Consider the following 25,252-nt stretch of genomic DNA (forward strand, 5'->3'; position numbering starts at 1 on the left):
TTTTATTGAAATATAGTTGACACACAATTTCACATTAGTTTCAGATCTTAACATAGTGATTTAACAAACCTATATGTTATACTATGCTTATGACAAATGTAGCTATCATTTGTTACCATACAACAATATGTAAATAGAATTTCTTATTTTTTTTTGGATTGTTTATTCCCACTGTATATAAGGTGATTGATTTTTGTATACTGAATGTTATAACTTATTGCACTTGCTTATTAGCTCTAATAGTTATGTTTTATGGATATAAGAATTCTATCTGGAATACCATGTCATTTGCAAAGTTTAAAATAATTTTACTTCTTTTCAAATCCAACTACTTTTTTTTCTTTCTCTTGCTTCCTTCCTTTCTTTCTCTCTTTGCTTGCCTGCCTGCCTTCCTTTCTATCTTTTTTGCCTATTTGTCCTGTGTAAAAACTCTAATACAATACTGAATACAAGTAATGAGAGTGGACATCCTTATTTTATTTCCAAACAAAGGGGCAAACTTTCAGTCTTTCACTATTGAAATGTTAACTACAGGTTTGTCACAGATGCCCTTCCATTTCTACTGAGTGTTTTGTGATGAAAATACATTAGATACTGTCAAATGCTTTTCTTTCTTTTCTTAAGAAGATCTTGTGTTTTTTGTATTTTATTCCACCATATGGTATATTACATTGACTTTAGTTGAAGCAACAAAATTGGTTGGAGGTTGAACCAACCTTGCATTCCCAGGATAAAACCCATATGGTCAATGTGTATAATTTGTTAGTAAATTACTGGATTCAGCTTTCTATTTTCCATTAAGAATTTTTTCATCTACACCCATAAGAGATACTGTTGTGTAACTTTTTTTTCATGTGAGGGCTTTGACTTTGGTAACAGGCAATACTGGCCTCATGGAATACGTTGATACATGTTTGTCCTTCTATTTTTCATAAGAGCTTGTAAAGGACTGGTGTTAATTCTTCAAGTATTTACTAGAACTCATCAGTGAAGCCATTTGGCCCTGAGCTTTTCTTTATGGGAAAATTTCTGATTACTAATTCTTTTATCTCTTTAATTTTATAGATCTATTCAGATCTTCTCGTTGTATCAGTTACAGTAGCTTATGTTTTTCTATGAATTTGTACATTGCATCTAAGTGATGTAATTTGTTGTCATGGAATTGTTCAACGCATTCTCTTATAAGGCTTTATATTTCTATGGGGTTGGTAGTCACATCCCCTCTTTCATTCCTAATTTTAGTAATTTAAGTCCTTTCTGTATTTTCTCTTGGTTAGTCCAGTTAAAGGTGGTCAATTTTATCTTTTCAAAGAACCAACTTTAAAAAAAAAAAAAAAGGTTAGCCCTGGTGGCTCTGAGGTTTAGTGCTGCCTTCAGCCCGGGGTGTGATCCTGGGGGCCCGGGATCAAGTCCCACATCGGGCTCCCTGCATGGAGCCTGCTTCTCCCTCTGCCTGTGTCTCTGTCTCTCTCTCTCTGTGTCTCTCATGAATAAATAAATAAAATCTTAAAAAAAAAAAACTTTTGTTATCATTTTTTTCTATTGAATTTTCTATTCTCTCTCTTCTTTATTTCCACTCTAATATCTATTATCCCTTTGATCTGCTCGCCTTGGGCTTAGCTTGCCCTTCTTTTCCTAATTCCTTAAGAAAGGAGGTTAGACTACTGATTTTAGATCTTTCTTTAAAAAGAAATAGGCATTTACAACTGTAAGTTTCTTAATGAGCAATGCTTTCTTTTTTTTTTTTTTTTTATGAGCAATGCTTTCATTGTATCCTCAAAATTTTGGTACACTGTGTTTTCATTTTCACTCATTGCAAGGTATTTTCTAGTTTCTTTCATATCTTCTTGGATCCAATGGTTAAAAATGTGTTCTTTAATTTCCACATGAGTTTCCCATTTTCTCTGCTATTCTTGATTTCTAGTTTCATTCCACTGAGATCAGAAAAGATACTTCCTATGATTTTAACCATTCAATTTATTGAAGACTTATTTTGTAGCCTATCTTGAAGAATATGCTCCATGCACCTTAGGAAGGTGGAGTGTAATAGATATGTTAGGCTTATAATTGTTGGGTTATAGTGTTCACGTCTCACATTTTTGATCGATTTACTTTCTAACCGTTCTATTATTGAAAGGGTAATAAAGTATCCAACTATTTAATTGTTGAACTGACAGTTTTTGCTACATATGATTTAGGGTCCTTTTGTTAGTTGCCTATCTGTGTATATGTTGCAAAGCTGAATGTTACATATTCTTGATGAAATGAAACATTATAGAATATTCTCTCTATTAACAATTTTTGTCTTAAAATCTATTTTGTCTGATATCAGTATAATCAACCAGCTTACTTATGTTTACTGTTCATATGGTAAATCTTTTCCCCATCTATTTACCTAAATCTATTTGTATGTGTGCACGTGCACATGCTTAACTAGAGTGTTTCTCTCACAGGTAGCATTTAGATGGGTTGTATTTTTTTTTTAAATGAATTTTGCAAATCTTTGTCTTGACTGCAGTGCTTAATGCAATTTACATTTAGTGTAATTACTGATAAGATAGGATTTACTTAGCTATTTCATACTTTACTATTTGTTTTCTATGTCTTAATTTTTTTTCACTATTTTCCCATTATTGGCTTCTTTTCTGTGCAATATATTTTTTAAAAGTTTTATTAATTGGGGTGCCTGGGTGGCACAGTGGGTTTGCTTTGTCTGTGCTTTGCCGCAGGTCATGATCTCATGGTTGTGGGATCGAGCTCCATGTCAGGTTTCACGCTCAGTGCAGAGTCTACTTGGGATTTTCTCTCTCTCCTAGCCCTTCTTGCTTGTGTGCCCTCTTTCTAAAATAAATAAACCAATCTTTAAATTTATTTATTTCAGAGGGAGATGGAGAATCCTCAAGCAGACTCCCCACTGAGCATGGAGCTCAATATGGGGCTTGATCTCAGGATCCTGAGATCATGACCTGAGCTGAAATTGAGACAGATGCTTAACCAACTGAGCTCCCCAGAAACCCCCCGGTGTGCAACAGATATCTTTATGTATCATGTTAAGTTCTTGTCATTTTATATTATTTTGAGTTATTTTATTTGTGGCTATTTTGAGGATTATAAATTAACACTTTAACTTATAATATAATTTGGATTAATACCAACTTAATTTCAATAGTATATAAAAATGTTGCTCCTATATAATTCTGTTCCTTCTCCCCTCATCTTTGTTATTACTGTAATATAAATTATATCTTTATACACTGTATGCCTGTGCAGAAAAGAGGTAACAGCAGGCCAAAATGCTTATCTCTAGAGAGACCTGCATACAAGGGAGACTTTGGTGTTTAGGAATTTAGATTTCAGGAGGGTTCCAATCATTGACTGATAGGAGAGGCTCCCTAAGTTTAAAATGTTTGTGCAAGGGTGCTTGGGTGGCTCAGGGGTTGAGCATTTGCCTTTGGCTCAGGTTGTAATCCTGGGGTCCTGGGATCAAGTCCTGCATCAGGCTCCCTGTGGGGAACCTGCTTCTCCCTCTGCCTATGTCTCTGCCTCTGTGTCTCTCATGAATAAATAAATAAAAATTTAAAAAAGAAAATGTTTGGGTAAACAATGATTAAGCTGAACATCTGCTTAGAAACATCTGTTTCTAAGAGGTAGAACTTTGGGGAAGTGCTAGGCAGAGGCTATGTGAACAGTCCCAAATAAAAATACTAGGTCCTGAGTCTTTAATGAGCTCCCCTAATTGGCAATATCTCATACATGTTACCATAATCACTGTTGGGAATTAAGTGTGTCCTATATGACCCCCTGAGAGAGGAGCCTTGGAAGCTTTAACCTAGTTTCCCCTAGACTTTGCCCATATGCCTATTCTGTTTGCTGATTTTTGCCTGGTATTTTTTCAATGTAATAAATCCTACATGTGCATACAACTAACTATATGACAAATGTATCCCTGCCCTGCTCCTAGTGAATTACCGAACCTCTGGTGGTTCATGACAATGCCTATCACCACATATTTAAAATGACTGCTTTATGCAGTTGTTTTTTTAAAAAAAATCGAATAGGATAAAAAGAGCTATAAAATACACTTACATTACTTTTTATATTTATCTATGAAATTACCTTTACAGATGCTCTTTATTTCTTCATATGGTTATGTCTATTATATAGACATATGTCTATATGCCTATTGTTTTTTCATTTCAACCAGAAAAAGACTCTCTGTAGTATTTGCTGTAGGACAAATTTTTTGGACATTAATTTTCTCAGTTTTTGTTTATTGGGAATGTCTTAATTTCTCCTTCATTTTTGAAGGATAGCTTTATTAGATACAGAGTTGATTGACAGTCTTTATCTTTAAATGTCAGTCCATTGCCTTCTGCTTCCCAGAGTTTCCAATAAGATATCTGCTAAAATTATTGAAGATGTCTTCTGAGTCGTTTTCTTTTGCTGTTTTCTAGATTCTCTTTGTTAGTGGTTTATGACATGTATACGTATGGATCTCTTTGATTTTAAATTACTTCAAATTTGCCGGTTTTCTTATATGTGCAGATTAATGTTTTTCATCAAATTTGGGAAGTTTCCAGCCTTACTTCTTCAACTAATCTTTCTGTTTCTTTCTCTCTCTTCTCTCCTTCTAAGACTCCCATTATGTGAACATTGGTATGCTTGATGGGGTTCTTCTACAGGTCTCTGAGGCTATGTTCATTATTCTTCATTCTTTTCCTTTCTAGTCCTCAGACTAGATAATCTCAATTGACTTACTTTTAAGTAAAGGGAGTCTTCTTCCTGCTCAAAACAGCTGTTGAGTCACTCTAATGAATTCTTCATTTCAGTTATTGAACTTTTCAAATCTAGAATTTCCATTAAGTTCTTTTAAAAATTCGATATTATTATTGATTCTATCTTAAGAAATTCTATTTGGTGAGACATCATTCTCATAGTTTCCTATAGTTCTTTAGATATAATTTCCTTATTTCTTTGACCGTATTTAAAGTAGCTTTATACATTCACTACAATGACTGGATTATCTTAGGGACACTTTCTATTTGATTGTTTTTTCTCATGTGTATGAGACATATATTCTTTCTTTGAAATATATCATTTTTGTTGCAAAAGTACATTTTAAATAACACAATGTGGCAACTTTAGAATTCAGATTCTTCCCTCTGCTCAAGGATTTTTTTGTTGCTGTTGTGACTTTCTAAAAATAATTCTTTAAAGTCTATGTTCTGTCATGTATGACCACTGCTAGATCAGCTTAGTGGCCAGTTAATGACAGGACAAAGATTTCTTTAAACATCTGTAACCAATATATGTCTCATTTGCCAAGAGGCTTTGCACACATTTTTCAACATCCTCAGTAAGGCAGGTAACAACTCTGCCATAGTCTTCACTTCCTGCTTCAACACAGCCTCAAAGTCAGCCATAGGTGAGAGCTTAGGGGCTTCTCAGGTTTTCCTGACCATGTGGCACATCCCTGGTTACATGCACCATTGTACATATGGGCATGGCCCACTAAAGTCCCAGGAATATGTCAGAACTTTTAAAGCCCTCTATGTATATCTCATTTGCTAGTTTTTCCAATTAAGCTGTTTTAGTTAGCTTATTACTTGACCCAAATTTAATTTAATTTCAGGATGCTGTGAAATTAAAAAATTGCCTGTGTGAGGTCCTAATCAGGTCATATAAGACAGCCCTGTCCAGGAAATCACGAGAGGTTCCATAATGACAATTCTCAAGGAATCTCAAGGAATAAGATCCAGCCTTTTCTCTGGCTGGCAGAATGCTGGCTTTCACTAGGATTTAAAACTACTGTGAACTTGAAGAGAGGGGAATGGGAACTGGGCAAGTGAAAATGTCACAATATTCACTGTTCTTTTTTTAAAATTTATTTTTATTTATTTATGATAGACAGAGAGAGAGAGAGAGAGGCAGAGACACAGGCAGAGGGAGAAGCAGGCTCCATGCCGGGAGCCCGACAGGGGACTCGATCCCGGGACTCCAGGATCACGCCCTGGGCCAAAGGCAGGCGTGAAACCGCTGAACCACCCAGGGATCCCCATATTCACTGTTCTTAATGAGATTCAGCAATTTGCATGAATAAATTTTTCCTGGAATGTTGTAAACTGGTTAATTTATAGTTTCGACAAAGTTGATTCTATATGGCCTGTTTTCTCATTCCTTTATTATAGAATTTTCAGAGGTCTTCGTCATTTTTGTACATCTAACCTAATTTAAGAATATTTTCACTTATATTTTTGACAGGTATTAGTCTGTTTTCTTTCTTTTCTTTCTTTCTTTCTTTCTTTCTTTCTTTCTTTCTTTCTTTCTTTCTTTCTTTCTCTTTTCTTTCTTTCTGTTTTATATTGTCTTCATTTAGTTTTGGTTCCAAGATAGTACTGGGCTCATAAAATGAATTGGGAAGGGTTCTATCTGTTTTTTAAAAAAGGATTTTACCTATTTGCGAGAGAGAGAGGGAGAAAGAGAGAATGAGTGGGGGTGAATGGGGCAGAGGATGTGGGAGAAGCAGACATCCCACTGAGCACGAAGCCTGACTTGGGGCTCAATCCCAGGACCCTGAGATCATCACGTGAGCCAAGGGCAGATGCTTAACCCACTAAGCCACCCACGTGCCCCATACCATCTATTTTCTAGAAGAGATCAAATGGAATTGGGTGTTACTTCTTCTTTAAATGCTTGGTAATTTGCTAGTGAACCCATCTAGGTGATTTATTTTCAAACTACAAGTTGTTTCTTTACTAGAAAGAGGATTGACTATTCAAGTTATCTATTTCATCTTGAGTGAGTGTGGTACTTTGTGGGTTTGAGGGAATTAGTTTATCACATCTAAGTTGTTGAATGTATGCATATAGTATAGTTTTTCCCATATTATCTTTTTAATATCTGCGAGTATATAGTACTAGGACTTCTTTTATTCTGGAGATTGTTAATTTGTGGCTTCTCTTTTTTACTGATCTTTTTAAAATCAATTTTTTAGGGGCACCTGGAAGGTGCAGTCAGGTGAGCATCTGACTCTTGGTTTCAGCTCAGGTTGTGATCTCAGGGTTTTGAAATTGAGCCCTGCACTGAGCTCTGCACTCAGCAGAGAGTCTGCTTAAGATTCTTTCCTCTCCCTCTGCTCCTCACACTTGTGCTTACTCTAATAAATAATCTTAAATAAAATCAATTTCTCAATTTTTAGTTTCATTGATTTCCTTTGTTTTCAAACTCATGGATTTATACTTTATTCTTTATTATTTCATTTTTTGTGTGCTTTATATATATTTTACTTTTCTTCTCCTAGCTTAAGGTAGAAGCTTAGATTATTGATTTGAGACCTTTCTTCTTTTTTAAAATAAGCATTTAATGATACAAATTTCTCACTGGGCACTGCTATAGATGCAGCCCACATATTTGGATATATTTTCATTTTGATTAACTCAAAGTATTTTCTAATTTTTGTAAGATTTTCTGCTTTACCTATAGATTATTTAGAAGTATGCTTTTTTTTTTTTTTAAAGATTTATTTATTCATTCTAGGGGGTGGAGAGGAGGACAAAGAGTCTAAATAAAGCAGACTTTGTGTTGAGTGTGGAGTTTGACATAGGGCTGGATCCCATGACCCTGAGTTCACAACCTGAACTGAAACCAAGAGTCAGAAGCCCAACTGACAGTGCCACCCAGGCGCCACTAGAAATATATTTATAATTTCACTCATATGTGGAATTTAAGAAACAAAATAGATGAACAAGGAGAGTGTGGGATAAAATGATGAAAAAATGAGAGACTCTTAATTATAGAGAACTGAGGTTGATGGAGGTGGGAGAGGTATGAGATAGATGGATGATGAATATTAAGGAGGGCACTTGCTATGATGAGCACTGGGTGTTACAAGTAAATGATGAACCACAGAACTCTGCTCCTAAAGCCAATATTGAACTGTATGTCAACTAATTGCAATTTAAATTTAAAAAATTACTAGACATTTATTGTAAAAAAAAAAAAGTATGTTTTTAATTTTTAATTTCCTAGTATTTGGGGTTCTTTTTCTGTCAAGTGTTATTGATTTCTAATTTAATTGTTTAATTCCATTTTGATCAGAGAACAAATTAGGATTTCAATTCTTTTAAAAATGTAAAGTTTATCATACAGGATATGATCTGTTTTAATAAATGTTCCTTGTACACTTGGAAACAACATTATTCTAATGTTGTATGGAGTATCTATAATGTCAATTCAATACAGTTGGTTAATAGCATTGTTCAAATCTTCTTTTTTTTTTTTATTTTTATTTATGATAGTCACACAGAGAGAGAGAGAGAGAGAGAAGCTGAGACATAGGCAGAGGGAGAAGCAGGCTCCATGCACCGGGAGCCCGACGTGGGATTCGATCCCAGGTCTCCAGGATCGCGCCCTGGGCCAAAGGCAGGCGCCAAACCGCTGCGCCACCCAGGGATCCCTTGTTCAAATCTTCTGTATTTTTATTAGTTTTCTGTCTATTCCTTAAGGAAAGAGGAAATGAAATCTTCAAATATACTTTCAGACTTATCTATTTCTCTATTCAGATTTGTTATTACATCATATATTTTGAAGCTCTTTTTTAGGTGCATATACATTAAGGATTTTGTAACTTATTGGTAAATTGACCCTTAAATCATTATATAATTTTCCTTTTTAATACTCCAATAATACTCTTTGCTCTGAACTCTACTGTATTTGATATTAATATACTTACTCCAGAAAGTTCTCTTGTACTTTGAATTCTATTCTTCCCAAATCTGCCTGCCACTATTTACTTTTTACGGTACTCAAATAGCTATTCCATGCATTCTGTCCAGGCTTTTAAGACAGTATATAGTATGCTTACTCCATCTTATCTAGGGTTGAAACCTCCAGACTATTTTTTAAAAGTTAATTTTAACTTTGCAAATTTTAATTTTTAATCAAATACATAAGCATAGTTTAAAAATCAAATGGTAGTAAAGTAGTTATAATTAAAAAAAAAACAAAACACCAGAATTCTCTTTTACCTATGCACATCCTATCTCCAATTCCCAATCCTCAGAAACAATTCCTTTATATATATTATAGTTCTTCTACTCCTTTACTTCCATGTTTCTAAATAACTTTTAGAACTACTACTACTTCTTGGTTTTTAAACTTTACACATTATATGTTGACTCTTCCTACAAAAGATGTTTATTCTCTTACATCACGGATACTTCATCACCTCTTCATTTTCCTGATAGTTATACCACAATTCTGAGCAATCAATATTCAATGGATTATCATTTATAGGTGTTATATTGTACACTATGATTACATTTTTTTCTTGCACAAGATTTCTTGGTCTGCCCTAGAGTTAATAACTGTCTATCTCCTTTTGTGTTTTTTTTTTTTATGTACCTTTTTTTTAAAAAAGATTTAATATATTTGAGAAAGAGAGAGAGCTCATGAGCAAAGGCAATAGGCTCCCTGCTGAGCAGGAAGCCCCACTTAAGACTCGATCCCAGGCCCCTAAGATTATGACCTGAGCCAAAGGCAGATGCTTAACTGACTGAACCACCCAGGTGCCCCACTTTTCTATGTATTCTGTCAGTAATTAATTCCCAAACTTTGCCACAGCTATAAAAATTCTTCTCAATATGGTCAAAAATCCATTCTCAGAAATCATTCTAGACTGACTACTATGGGGCTGCTGCACAGCTGTCATTCCAGAGTGGATTCCTCTCCTAATCTAAGAATTCTCCTTTCCTGTATTATAGATTGGAACTCCCATTTCCTGAAACCTAGATATTCCTCTGTATAAATTTTCTCTTATTTGACAGAGCATATCTTCCAGGAGCGTCCTGGGAAAGTACGCATTTAAAGCTAATGTTTTAGGTCCTTGCATATTGAAAGCTTTATTTTATCTTACAGTTTATTGATCATTTGAGTTGTATAGAACTTAAATTGCAAGTCAAAATTTCCCTCAAAAATTTGAAAATAATTTAAAACTGTCTTCTAGCTTCTAATGTTTTTAAGGAGACTCTCAAATGTGATTTTGCATCTTCTGTATGAGACCTTCCCCCCCCCACACCCCCCCCCCCCGGAATGTTTTAGGACTTTTTCTGTATCTGAGGTAGTTTGAAACTACACAGTGAGATGCTTTATAGCTTTTCTTCCTTTACTGGTGCTTGCGTGGGCCCCCTTAATCAGAAAATTATATCCTTTAATTCTGAACATTTTCCTTGAATTGTTTCTTTGATAGGTTTAATTTCCTTCATATTTTTTCTAGTCTCTTTCTATAGATCTCTTTTTTATTAGAACTTGGCTCTTATATATGATCTTTAATTTTTTTTGTATCTTTGTTGTTTTGACTTAGGGTATTTCAATTTTATCTTCTAAGCCTAATTCTGCATTTCAAATTTGTTGCTATCATGTTAATGCCTGGAAACTTTTCCTATGATAAATCTGTTCTTATTTCATTAAGGAAATATTTTACCCTCTATGGGTAAGTGGTTGACTAACTAAGCCCACACAGAAAATCTGGTCCGTATCTTGTTTTTGTACAGCCTCAAAGTAGGAATGGTATTCACATTTTTAAAGGACTAAAGAAAAAATAAAGAAGAATATGCAGATTGTACATGGCCAAAAAACCCTAAAATATGTACTGCCCACTCCTTTACCAAAAGTTTGACCAACTTCTGTTCTATTGCACTGTCTCTGTTTTCTACAAGCTCTTCCACCTTGTTTTTATTGGTGTAATTTTGCTATTGTTTTGGTCTGTATTTTTCATATTATAGATTTTTAAAAAATATATCTGGTGATCACTCTTTGCTCTTAATACATCTTTAGCTATACCTGGAGTTGAAGAATATATAAACTCTCTAATACAATCTCCCCAGAGAGTTAATTTGACTGGTGCAGGGGGCTGTCTACTTATAGTGCCCCCATATCCTAAGCTTTTCCACGGTTCAATCTGAAGAATCTTGCTGGCCTTTACAATAGCTTTCTTTTGCCTGCTAAGTCACTCATTCATCTGTTCTCCAGTGTTCAAAATTTGCTGACATCTCATCTGTTAGTGTTCCCTCTTCCACTCTTTTAAACTTTTAGTTTTGACATTTTTATTTCTTTACTATCATGGAATTTTGAGAAGGGTGGAGATTAATATAAATGTTTGATTTTTCCAGAAACTTTTAAAAAAATCTAAATTTTATATGACACCCTTTTCTGATATTATTTTAAAGCAATTCAGAGGTTCTAAGGCATCATACCACAAAATTAGGCAGGATAGGAACATGGATATGCCAACATGATAGAACACGGTTGAAAAATCAATGGAAAGTCAGGGCACCACTCTATTTTTTATTCCACTTTGGTTTATTTTAAAGTGTCCTATGGTAGAAAGGTATTTAAGTTAACAAAACAGTTCAGAGAAAAGAATTTCATCTTTTTTTTCCATTGTTTTCATTCTGCCTTGTTCAAATGAATTATGCCCACTCGAGACAAAGATTATACTTTCAGTAAAGCACACCCGTTAGGAAACTTATAGTGCAGTTGTAACCTGGTCACAAAACCATCTGGTACATTCCCAAAGGCTGTTATTACATTTCATGGACTTATATTACTTCAAATACTCTAACAGTCCCATGTGGGCTTAAAAAAAAGATTTTTTAAAACTCAATTTGTTTCTGCTTACTTTAGACCTTCTAGATTTATCCCTTATATGAAGAGTGCCTGATATAGGTACCTTTTATGTCTATCAATACATATTATGAGTTTTATCAAGTGATGTAAAACATTCACTTGATTTTTAAATAATGTTTCTTTATAATAAAAAGTTGCTACTTGTTGACACTGTTCCCTGAAAATCAATACAAAGACTATCAATTTTTTAATTAATAAAATTTTTTAAAAAATTTATTTATTTATGATAGTCACACAGAGAGAGAGAGAGAGAGGCAGAGACACAGGCAGAGGGAAAAGCAGGCTCCATGCACCGGGAGCCCGACGTGGGATTCGATCCCAGGTCTCCAGGATCGTGCCCTGGGCCAAAGGCAGGCGCCAAACCGCTGCACCACCCAGGGATCCCCTAATTAATAAAATTTTAAAACTGCAATATTATATATCACTATTTCAAACACATGTTTTTTTTTTTTTTTTTTTAAGATTTTATTTATTCATCATGACATAGAGAGAGAGGAGGCAGAGACAACACCGGCAGAGGGAGAAGCAGGCTCCATGCCGGGAGCCTGATGCGGGACTTGATACCAGGTCTCCAGGATCACGCCCTCAGCCAAAGGCAGGCGCCAAACCACTGAGCCACCCAGGGATCCCCAAAACACATGTTTTTTATGAAATTCTAGAAAAGTATGTTTGAAGCTCTAGAAGCTCTATGGTCAACACGGTATAGTGGGGAAAGCATCAAACCACTATTTTTCACAAATTCAACAAGTATTTATTGAGCATCCATGCCCCAAGCTGAGGCATAGTTGGTTGCTGAAAACGTAAAATACATGTTTAGGGAAGGAGACAGACATATAAACATGTTATTACAATACAATGAGTTAGATGTGTAACAGAGATAATGTATAAACTACTATGGGTTTCCTAAGGAGTAAAAACTAGTTGGAAAAGTAAAAGAAATCTTCATAAAGGACATGATCTTCAACTAGGTTTTGATGGGTAAACATGTCAAATGAATTGTATGATAGTTTGTATGCCAAAGCAGAGAGTAGTGAAAGGATATGGTATGTTTACTAGTAAGATATTTTATGCTTAACAGGGAGAATTTTAGAGGATAAAGGTAAGGTCTAAGGATGAAAAAGCAGGTCTTGAGGTTTTAAAAGTAGGTGGGGCCAAAGTGTGAAGGCCCACTTAGTAGTATGTTATATTAGACAAGTAATTTAATCTCTTACAACCTGCTTGATATGTGTAGAAAATGTTTACAAATGACAAAGTGGTGTATATATATTTTTACTTCAAGTAATTTCTTAAAATTCAATGCATTGCCTATATTAAAAGGAAAAAAATAATAACTGGGGTAAGAATACTTTCTTGAAATTAAGTATAGTGACTAAAAGTCAAGAATTTTGACAAAAAAAGGTAGAATAAAAAAATAAAAATTTAGTTAAAGGTTGGGGAAAAACAGAATTTTAAATAATATTCAGGATCCCCTAGAAACTATTTGCTGAATATTAAAATAAAAATTAGAGAACACAAAACAGGTCAATCAACAGGAAAAGACCAAGTAAACATGAAATGGTTCAAGAACGATTTATAGTGCAACTTGATGTGAAGTACCAATGAGATTTCTAGGCGGAGAAGGGCAGCACCTTAACCATATCAGCAGATTAACCACAGAACTGAATCATTCAATTTGAAGGGAAACACCTGCAGAATATCATTCTTAAATGCTGAGGAAGAAAGTGGGTGATATGTTCTGGGGCTTAAATCTAGCCATTGTAGTCCTATGTCATTAGGTATCTATCTGTAAATCTGAACTCAAATGGAATCTAATGTTATGTGTAAATAGGCTAATGTAAGTGAACAAGTTACTTGAGAAAACCTTAAATTCTGGTTGGTTAGGTCAGATTACAGTTAGGTGTGATTCTTCTGGCTGAATAGAAAATATATCAAATGGTCATGTTTTCATGACTTTATTCTTTTTTAAAAAGATTTTATTTATTTATTGATGAGAGACACACAGAGATAGGCAGAGACATAGACAGAGGGAGAAGCAGGCTCCTTGCAGGGAACCTGATGTGGGACTCGATCCCAGGAATCCAGGATCACGCCCTGAGCTGAAGGCAGATGTTCAACCACTGAGCCACCCAGGCGTCCCTCATGACTTTATTCTTGTGTTCTTTTATTTTGATTATATGAGTGACTTATAGCCTCACAGGAAAAAATTATTACATGGTTTTAACTAATTACAATTTCATAAACAGAGAATATAAAATATTAGATGAGATTATTCAAAGTCTACGAATTATTTTGTTTATAAATTAAATGCTGATGTTCCACAAAGGACAAATCTTAACGGACCAGAATCCTTAGGAAAAGAAGTGTTAAATGTTATTGTGAGTTGGCACTAATTCTTTAGTTCCACAAGCATGGTTTTTTTAAAAAAAATTTTAATTTTATATTTAAAAAAGACTTATTTACTTGAGAGAGAGAGAGAGAGAGAGAGAGAGAGAGAGAGCAGGGGGAGGGAAATATGGAGAGGGAGAATCTTAAACAGACTCCTGGCTGAGCACCAAGCCAAAGAGGGGCTTGATCTCATAACCCTGAGATTGTGACCTGAGCTGAAATTGAGAGCCAGATGTTCAACTGAGCCACTCAGGCACCCCTACAAGCATGTTTTTGTTTTTTTTTAACTCTTCTTGAATGATTCGCTTTATATCCATAAAATCATCATCTAGGTTCTGATGTTCATAAGATAAAACTTTTATTGTTTGGTGGTGAACTTCTATAAACACTTACTGAGTACCTCTTCTGTGTGACATTCATCGTTTGATCAATCATTAATCTTTAAACTTTAGCAAATGTTGAGGTTTTAGGGATTCATTTATTCCACTGATTCTTTTCAGCTTTCACTTGTGACATATATCACTTAAAATTTATCAGTTCCTAAGCAAAATGCTATCAAATTTAGTCTAAGAAGTAGCAAGACTGTTTCTTCTATAGCCCTGGCCATAGATAATATTATAGTAACATTACATTAAATTTCACTTACCTACCTAGGGCCTGGTTTAAGGCCCTATATGCTTGAATTTCATACCACTGACGACCAGGTAAAAGACCTCTCAATTTTGAGTGCTGATCATTGTATTGTCGCTTTAGTTCAACCTAATAATTTAAAAAATATTAAAAACATAGTAGATAACACTTATTTTAAAAATCATATTAACTTCTAACATTCTGAGCATCATTTTGTTAGAGATTTTGCTTTTCAATATTTCAGTACTAAATTTTGTTTAGTTTCTCTATATCTATTCATCTTTACATTCCCTGAATTCCTACATGCAACTAATTAACTGTTTAATTAAATCAGCTAATCACATAGAATAAAATTCATAAGCTTTCAATGTACACGTAGATTAAGTCTTCTTTTTTTTTTTTAAAGATTTTATTTCTTTATTCATGAGAGACAGAGAAAGAGGTAGAGACATAGAGGGAGAAACAGGCTCCCTGTGGGGAGTCTGATGCGGGACTTGATCCCAGGACCCTGGGATCACAACCTGACCTGAAGGGAGACACTCAACCACTGAGCCACCAAGGTGTCCCTTCACGTCCCAACACAAATGTATTGTCATATAACCACCACTATAATCATAATATAGAATATTTTCATCACCCTGCAAATGTGCTTTCTATTCTGTCTCTCTCCTTCACTGCTGACTTTGTCAACCAATGATCTGCTGTTTTATCTTTTCTAGAATTTCTTGTAAATGTTATTACTCAGTATATAATAATTTGTCTTTTTCATTTACCATAATGATTTTGGAATTCATTCATGTTGAAACATACATCAGAGATTCATTTTTTAAATGTTTATCTAGCCTGATAATCTCTGCTTTTTAATTGGGATGTTCAGAGCATTCACATTTAATGTAAATATTGTTATGATTTGGTCTAAATCTATAGCAACAGAATTCACATTCTTCTCAAGTACACATAGAATATTTTCCAGGATAGATTATGTGTTGGTCATAAGAACATGTCTTGAGAAATTCAAGACTGAAATCATATAATGTATCTTTTCCAACAAGGGTATGAAATTAGAAATCAATAACATGAGGAAAACTGGAATATTCACAAATATGCAGAAATTACATAACACATAACTGAACAGTCAATGGGCCAAAGAAATCAGAAGAGAACTCAAAAAGTATCTTTATACAAATGAAAATGGAAAAACAACAAACCAAAAATATACAGATGCACCAAAAGCAGTTCTAAGAGAAAAGTTTGTAGTGATAAACATCTGTAGATGTTACTGTAGTAAGAAAAAAACAATAAGATCTCAGATAAACAACCTAACTTTACATCTTAAGAAACTAGAAAAAGAAGAACAAACTAATTACAAAGTTTGCTTAAGGAAGGAAACTAAGATGAGAGCACAAATAAAATTGAGACTAGAAAGCAACAGAAAAAAATTGTTGAAACTAGGAGTTGGTTTTTTTTTAAACATAAGACTGATAAACTTTTCGCTAAATAAGCAAAAGAAAGGGTCAAAAAATTATAAATGAAAGAGTACAAGTGGGGATCCTGGGTGGCGCAGCAGTTTGCCGCCTGCCTTTGGCCCAGGGCCCAATCCTGGAGACCCGGGATCGAGTCCCACGTCAGGCTCCCGGTGCATGGAGCCTGCTTCTCCCTCTGCCTGTGTCTCTGCCTCTCTCTCTCTGTGTGACTATCATAAATAAATAAAAATTAAAAAGAAAAAAAGAAAGAGTACAAGTGATACTACAGAAATACAAAGGATTGTAAGAGACTACTATGAACAATTATATGCCAAATAATTGGAGTAACTATTCTAGAAGAAATGGATAAATTCCAACAAATAAACAACCTACCATGATTAAATCATGAAGAGACAAAAAAAAAAAAAAAAAAATCTGAACGGATCTGTATCAAGCAAGAAAATTGAAGCAGCAATCAAAAATCTCTGAACAAAAATAATCCCAGGACCTGATGGCTTCATTGATGAATTCTATCAAGCATTTAAGATAGAATTAATACTGTCCCCTTCTCAAATGCTTCCAAAATAATGAAGAGAAGGGAAAACTTCCAAACTCATTTTAAGAGCCCAGCACTACTCATACCAAAGCCAGATAAGGATGCTACAAGAAGAGAAAATTACAGGCCTACATCCCTATATGATAAACATTGTTGTAAAAATCCTCAACAAAAGATTAGGAAATTGAATTCAACAGCATATTAAAAGAATTAGACACATGATCAAGTGGGATTTATCCCTGGAATGCAAGACGGGTTTATCTATACAGAAAACAATAAATCAATAAATGTGAAAAGAGAGTAAGAACATATAATCATCTCAATAGAAGCAGAAAAAGCATCTCAGAAAATTCAACATCCTTTCATGATCAAATATAAAAGGAATCAATATAAAAGGAATGTACTTCAACATAATAAAGTCCATACATAACAAGCCTACAGCTAATATCATACTCGGTGGTGAAGAGTTGAAAACTTTTCTTCTAGCATAAGGAAGAAGACAAAGGTGCCCATTCTAACCACTTCTGTTCAACAAAGCACTGAAAGTCCTAGCCAGAACAATTAGGCAATAAATAAAAGGCATCCAAACCAGAAAGGAAGAAGTAAAACTGTCTTTGTTTGCATATGACAGGATCTTACATAGAGAGAACCCTATAGACTCTACCAAAAAACTCTCAGCACCAATAAATGAATTTAGTAAAGTTGGAGGATACAAAACCAACATACAAAAATTTGTTGTATTTCCATACACTAATAAAAACTATCCAAAGAAGAAATTAGGAAAACAGTCTCATTTACAATAACATCAAAAAGAATTAAAATACTTTGGGATAAATTAAACCAGGGATGCAAAAGATCTTTACACCAAAAACTATAAGACACTGATGAAAGAAATCAAGGAAACACAGATAAATGGAAAGATCCTATGTTTATGCATTGGAATAATCAGCATTGTTAAGATATCCTAACTACCCAAAGTGATCTATAGATTCAATAAAATTCCCATCAAAATCCAAATGGCATCTTTTACAGAACTAGATGAATGATAACTGGCTGGCAGCCCACATGAAAACATGCTTAACTTTACTAGTAAATGAAGAAATGCACATTTAACCATTCCATTGCTTTTATCTGCAAAAACTGACAAATATTTACCAAAAGTGTTTATATTTTTCTACAAGTACAAATAGATAACATATACAAGGATATTCACTGCATCTTTGCCCTGAAGACAAATAAGAAACAACCTAAATGTTTACCAAGTGGATTAATTAAAATGTAATATTATATTTATTCTGATACTGTATTATTAAAAGAAATAGATTTATACATTTTGACACAGAAATTTAGCCAAAATACATTTTTAAAATAAAACCTGAGTCACACACACACACACACACACACACACACACACACACACACACACACACACAATCAGTTCAGAGCTATGCCAAATCTAAACCAACCCCCAAAAAGATTTCAACTAAAACTGACAAGAACCACAGAGACAGAGTTTAAAAATTATGTACTTTGAGCTTTTCCCAGATCTCCCTTTAAAAATTGTCAATCATGCTCATACAAGTTCAAGATGATCATCTACTAATTGAACTACCTACAAAAAACAAAAATCAATATTCTTCATAGAATAGAGTCCAGAATCTCTAATGTACTACCCACAATGCCCAGTGTACAATAAAAATTACTAAAAAATGTGATGCATAATCAAAGAAAAAAAAAGTTAATAGAAACCAATTTTAGCAAGGGCCCCGCTGTTGGAATTAGTGAAGACTTTATTGTAGCTGTTATGGATATATTTAAATAACTTAAAAACATACAGCTTAATGAATACACTTTAGAGAGTCTCAGTAGAGAAACAAAAACTATAAAAAAGATCCAAATGGAAATTCTACACCTGAAAAAATATAGTAACAAAATTCCATTCCATTGGGTAGGCTTAACAGCAGATTAGAGAAGATAGAAGAACTGGTAAGTCTTAAGATAGATCCACAGAAGCAAAGAAAAACATAAACTAGAGCAAAATAACTTTATGCACACCAAAGACATAGGTGTGAAAGAATCAAAGCATATGAAAGCATTCAGTGATGATCTAAACAAATTTAAAATTCAGAGCTGAAACAGTACTAATACATTTGAGACAATATTTAGTGCCTGAAAGGCTTCAGTATTATAGGATATCAAGAATCTCTTACTTTTCCAAGTGACTGAATCTACATTGATTTTCTATCTATATTCAAAAACTATGTTAAATTAAACTTCCTTGCTGGAAAAGAAATCACAATAAATTCTGCTACCTGGTCAATTGAATTTGATATTATAATCATATCCCTTTTCAAAGAGACTCAGAATTAATTACAGGACATAAACTACATTCCTATTAAAAGCAGTGTCACGGCACCTGGGTGACTCAGTGTTGAGCATCTGCCTTTGGCTCAGGTCGTGATCCTGGAATTCCAGGATCGAGTCCCACATCGGGCTCCCTGCAAGGAGCCTGCCTCTTCCTCTGCCTGTGTCTCTCTCTCTGTGTCTCTCTCATGAATAAATAAATAAAATCTTAAAAAAATTAAAAAAAAAATAAAAGCAGTGTCACATCAAAGGATACCACATACCCAACAACCTTCATCTGGTCTTCATAAAAAATGTTAAAATTACATCATCCTGAGAGTAGACTACTTTCATACAAGGTTAGAGTGTATGGTATACACAATTCAGACTGACCTATTTAAATATACAAGATAATGAGCTTTTTCCTGTAAAATTTCTCCTTTAAAAAGATGCAAGTTCTAAGTTAAAGGAAATTATGCATTATGATTTTATATTTTTATACATTCACTGAATGAAAAAGAGGTTTTTATTTTTAGAAAGAGACAGCAAGAGGCAGAGGAGGGACAGAAGGAGAGGGAGAGAGAAAATCTTAAACAGGCTCCGTGCTGGGCATGGAAATCAAGAGCTGGACACCCAACAAACTGAGCCACCCAGGTACCCTAAAAGGGATTGTGTTTTAGACAGCTCTCAAGAATGCTATAGAGTCAATTATGTCTCAATAAAGCTAAAAAATAAAAATAAAAAAGAACCTAAATAAAAAAGAATGCTGTAGAAACATAAAAAATAGAACATTTGAAGTACAAAAATTTATAAAATGGGAGGGAGGAAATTTTTGGTGGCTTAAAGAAACACTGAATTTAGACTAATATTTACAGTTTCACTTATGTACAAAACATCTGTGATAGGCAGTAGAAATACAAAGATGAGTTAGAGTTGCCTGGGTGGCTCAGTCAGTTAAGCGCCTGACTCTTGATTTTGGCCTAGGTCATGATCTCAGGGTAGTGAGACTGATCCCCATGCTGGCCTCCACACTCAGTGGGGAATTTGCTTGAGATTCTCTCCCTCTCCTTTTCCTCCTCTCCCTGCTCATGCTCATGTGTTCTGTCTCTCAAATAAATAAATAAATCTGAAAAAAAAAGTTAAAAATATGTTCTGTCTAGCAAGAGTTTATAAGGAACTGAAAAGAATATGAGTACAGGGATCCCTGGGTGGCGCAGCGGTTTAGCGCTTGCCTCTGGCCCAGGGCACGATCCTGGAGACCCGGGATCGAATCTCACGTCGGGCTCCCAGTGCATGGAGCCTGCTTCTCCTTCTGCCTATTTCTCTGCCCCTCTCCCTCCCTCTCTCTCTCTCTCTCTCTATCATAAAAAAAAAAATTAAAAAAAAATGAGTACAAACAGCCATCAAGTAAATTTTTAAGTCTTAAAGTATTTGCTTTTATTATAATGTATAGAAGTAAGAAGAATTGAGAAATGAAGACATGAATTTGGTGCAAAAGTAATGAAGGCCTTATTTGGAACAGCAAAAGGAATGGAAAAGAGGCCCAGGTTTGTAATACATTGTAGAACTACAGAACTTTTAGTGATAAAGTAGATGTGGGGCTTACTAAAGAGAAAAGTAAAAAATGACTCCACAAAGTTTCCAGCCACCAGAGAGAAGCAATCTAGTAATCCATCAAGAGAAGACAAGAAGTATGTTTAAGGGAGAAGATAAACTTGGCTTAATTCCTGATAAATAATTAATTTCTGGAGCACCTGGCTGACTGTCTGTAGAGCACCCAACTCTTGATCTGGAGGTCAAGAACAAAAATCTATGGAGTCAAAACACTACATAGCTCCTATGAGTGATCTTAAGTAGGTCAATTCTCTTGTGGATTACTTTTCCTAATTAGAAATGGAATGAGAAAGAAAATCTAATTAAAATAAAATTTAAAATGGTTTTCAAATACAGCGACAACAATTTAATCACCTATAACTGCTAGTATTGGCAGCTCACAGAAATTGACTATAATACCTAGCAACTAGTTACCTAATATGAAATAGTAGGAATTGCTCTTTTCACTTAGTTACCCTGTAAAGATCTCCTATGTACTATTCCTGGACAAGTATGTAGTATGTTTTTTTTGTAGCATACACCTAATTAAAGATATAAAGAGCTATTCTCTTGGAAAAATTCTGGACTTTCAAGATAAATTAACAGTAGTTTTAAGAAGTTTTAAAACTACTCAGGAGAAAAAGTGTCAATACAGTGTATAATACTATCAACCTTCTAAAGCAAAGGACATGTGTTAGATGAGAAATCAGAAGGGTACACTTCTCGGGTGCCTGGGTGGCTCAGTCTGTTAAACATCGGCCTTCAGCTGAGGTCATGATCCCAGAGTCCTGGGCTAGAGCCTGCTTCTCCCTCTCCACTCTGCTCTTGCTTTCTTTTGCTATCTCTGTCTCTCTCTCTCTCAAAAAATAAAAAAATCTTAAAAAATAAAAGAAGGGTACACTTCTGACAAGTAGCTTTCAAATTAGTAGGAAAGACACTGAATTTTATTTTGTTTTATTTTTTTTTAATTTTTAAATTTATTTTTGATAGTCACAGAGAGAGAGAGAGGCAGAGACACAGGCAGAGGGAGAAGCAGGCTCCATGCACCGGTAGCCTGACGTGGGATTTGATCCCAGGTCCCCAGGATCGCGCCCTGGGCCAAAGGCAGGCGCCAAACCACTGCGCCACCCAGGGATCCCGACACTGAATTTTATATTCCCTCAAAATAACCTGTCAAATTTCTATATTAACTTTATAACTAGAATACAAGGGAAATAAACTTTCCTTTAAGTGTTACAAGCTATGTTTTATTTACTTATTTTTAAAAGATTTTATTTATTTGAGAGAGATAGAGCACAAGCAGAGGGGAGAGGCAGAGGGAGAAGGAGAAGCAGGCACTCCACTGAGCATGCAGCCTGAAGTGGGGCTTGATCTCGACCCCGGGATCATGACTTGAGCCAAGGCAGATGCTTAACTGACTGAGCCACCCACTCACCCCTACAGGATATGTTTTAAATATATATATAATAAATAATATGGCATTATAGGAAACATTAGATAATAGTATGTAAAAATTTCTGACAATTCAGAGATAAAGTATAACATATAGAGATTAAAAGAGAATATTCTTTAAAAATCCTATCCAACTGGAAAAAATATATTTCCTTTCTATTTCTCAAAATGCAACTAGTTTTTTATATTCTTTAACAGTACCATCCAACCCCCACCAAATTAAAGCATTTATCCTTTGTCAGACATAACAGCTTAAGGGTTTTAGAATTTTCCTATACCCTGTTCCAGACAAATACTTTATAATAATCACTCTGCCTATGATAACAGTTGTTCTAGGATGTATTAGTTACAAATGAAATAGAGATAATGTAACAACTATTAGATTAAATAAACAAAATTATCTCTCCTTGGTCTTTTAGTTTTCATTAAAATGAATTAACTTTTAGGTATGACACCATGAATTCAATTCTTTATAAATTTTCAAATAGTTTTTACAATGCAAATGGCCTTTAAAATACTGCCAGTATTTTACCTGAGAAAACTATCTTAGATGAAAAGAAAAAAAAAAACTTTTGAAAGTAAATATATATATTGGTTAACATAATTTTTTTATTATATAAAGAAACAGACTTAAAAATTAATAAAAAGTAAAAATTGTTTTGGGGGAACACATTTAATTAGAGAAAGCAAAACTAAGGGTTTGAAAAAGTAGGAAGCTAGTATACATCATTCTAATGACATCAGAATCTATTTCATTGTACACTTAGGGATTATCAGGCACGAAATCAATGCCCAATTTAAAATGACATAAAGCATATGTGAAAAAGCCAGTTTCTCCTGCCAGCAAATAGCCTAAATGTTAAGTAAGCCAAAGGCTGGAAGGGATTAGCTGAAATGTCAAAAGACAACCTTTTACTTTTACCTGCTCATCCCTATAAACACATTCTCATCCCTCAGGCATGCTTTCCAAACAAATAGTTTCAGTGTGCAGCAGCAAAAGGCCCCAGGCAAGCTCTGCCATCTTGTAACTGTCAAAGAGATTAGTCTTTGATCTATTTGGGAGGTCATGTCCACATTCACATTAGCAATAGAGTCTAACAATATTATACCTGTTGACCAATCCTTCTTTAACGCCTAATGAGACAGACATTTTACATTATGGAAGTTAACTGTGAGTGTTTTTCTGAGTTTTGACAGAGAGTAAACACCATAAACTAAGCTCAAGTGTAGTTTGGAAAAATGATCTTGTAGACCAGTTAACAGTACTTTTCAAATACATTTTATAAGGCTTTCCCAAAATAGAAAGCTATATTTAATTGTATACTCTAGAAGGAGTTCAAACTACTTGGTCCCCAGACTCAATAAATTAGTATATGTGTAATTTTGGAGGGATGTGTGAATGGCAGGGAGAAATCAAACTATTTTATCAAAAGTTGCAAACTGAAGGCCCAAGGTTGTGTTTTCTGTGGCTCCCTTACTGTGGCTTAAAATAATGTGAACTATTTACCAACCCTCAACTAGCTCACTCATTTAAATAACCTGTTTAACTCTTTTAGTGGCTTGGGTTTGCAAACCATTGGTTCAGATTCTACACTAATTCACAAAACATTTTTTTTCCATGAGTTCAAGTTCACACAAAATGAAAAAATATCTTTAATACAGTAGTTTCTAGACAACTAAAAATATCTGCATCAAAATCTGCATCTGACATAAGCAGAGATTAGATTCTGAATGGCAAAAGATAGATAATAAAGACTGAAGTGGTACTTAGAGAATTATGTAAAAATTCCCATATAGATTTCATACAAAAGTTATATGGTTTTGGATTCTGATTTTACTATTACATTATAATATCTTTGAAATCAAATAGGAAGTTACTTAAGTCTTTCAATTTCTCACTTTTATTGGAGTGAGTATAGGTAGCATACTACTGATGGGCACAGTATATATTAAAATAACCAAAAGGATTACACTGTATATGTCAACAAGAGATTTAAGTCACAATTTTGAACATTAGATTATTTTTTCAACTTAGTCAAACTCAACAGTGTCGGCCGTAAGTAGCTCTGTACAAGAATAGCCTTCTACAAGTTTCACAAGTAGCTTCTGAAGAAATAAGTGGTATGATAAAAATATGAGCTGGAAGTATAAATGCAACTCCTCACTTTACTGACTCATATGAAAGACAGGGGAATTTATCCCAATTCATATAAATATGTATTATGATTTGAGTAATAACACCTTTCTAAAAGCAATCTATACAGGCAGAATATACCTTTTCCCTCATATGTAAGCTTTACAACACAAGTTCAAGCCTGGAAATAAGACTAAGAACAAATAATCAGCTAAACTTATTAATCAAAAATATTTTAAAACTTTGTTTCAGAAAAATAAGCGCATTTGTCTAGCAAACACTCAAAAAGAATAGTTTTATCTTTCGCCAACGTACAGGACATAAAACATAAATATTTATAACAAACCAAATCTGGAAGACAGAGACTGTGCATTAGAGACATTTACTGCTCTATATCATCACAGTATAAACACTTTTATCAGAATATCACAATATAAATTCCAATGGTTAGAGTTCTAAACTCAGCATAAGATCTTGTATGTAAAATAATTTAGCCAGATAAAAGGAATATAGCTGGTTTTATTTCATCTGGCATATTTTCAAGATTTCTAAACATCAAGTTAACCAAATATAGTATATATATTTTCTTAGATGGGAAAAAAATGGGTTTCTGCCAAGACTTAAGAAGCCAGGCTCCCTTTAAGAGTTTAAACACACACACACACACACACACACACACACACACGCACACACACACACACACACACGAATGCTGAGTGCTCACGTAACTGATGGTATTCAATTATTACTTACTTTTCTTGTTACCTTAGGAACTGACCACAATCATCTACTAGGAAATAATAATCATAACATAATAACAGACACAGTAACAGCAACATAACTTATCTTACATATGTTGTAAGGCTACTTTGGGTGACACACTTTTTACAGAGAAAATCTATATTAAACTCTGTTATAAATTGTCATTGCTATAAAAAAAATAGCCTAGAAATTTCAAATAGAGAAAAAAATTTTCTCCTCAAACCAGGCATCTCTTTTTTTCAATATATT

At 34.2% G+C, this 25,252-nt stretch overlaps 1 protein-coding gene across 1 annotated transcript in view; it reads right to left on the reverse strand.

The window, feature by feature from the left end:
* BRIP1 (BRCA1 interacting helicase 1) overlaps positions 1–25,252 on the reverse strand; it is a 186,060-nt gene that overhangs the window by 11,738 nt on the left and 149,070 nt on the right. Inside the window, exon 17 of the mRNA XM_041726192.1 lies at positions 14,717–14,829. Within this exon, the coding sequence (XP_041582126.1) occupies positions 14,717–14,829 (113 nt within the window). The remainder of the gene's footprint in view (positions 1–14,716; positions 14,830–25,252) is intronic.

The sequence above is a fragment of the Vulpes lagopus genome, chromosome 12 (genome assembly GCF_018345385.1).
Source record: "Vulpes lagopus strain Blue_001 chromosome 12, ASM1834538v1, whole genome shotgun sequence".
In the NCBI taxonomy this organism is placed as follows: Eukaryota; Metazoa; Chordata; class Mammalia; order Carnivora; family Canidae; genus Vulpes; species Vulpes lagopus.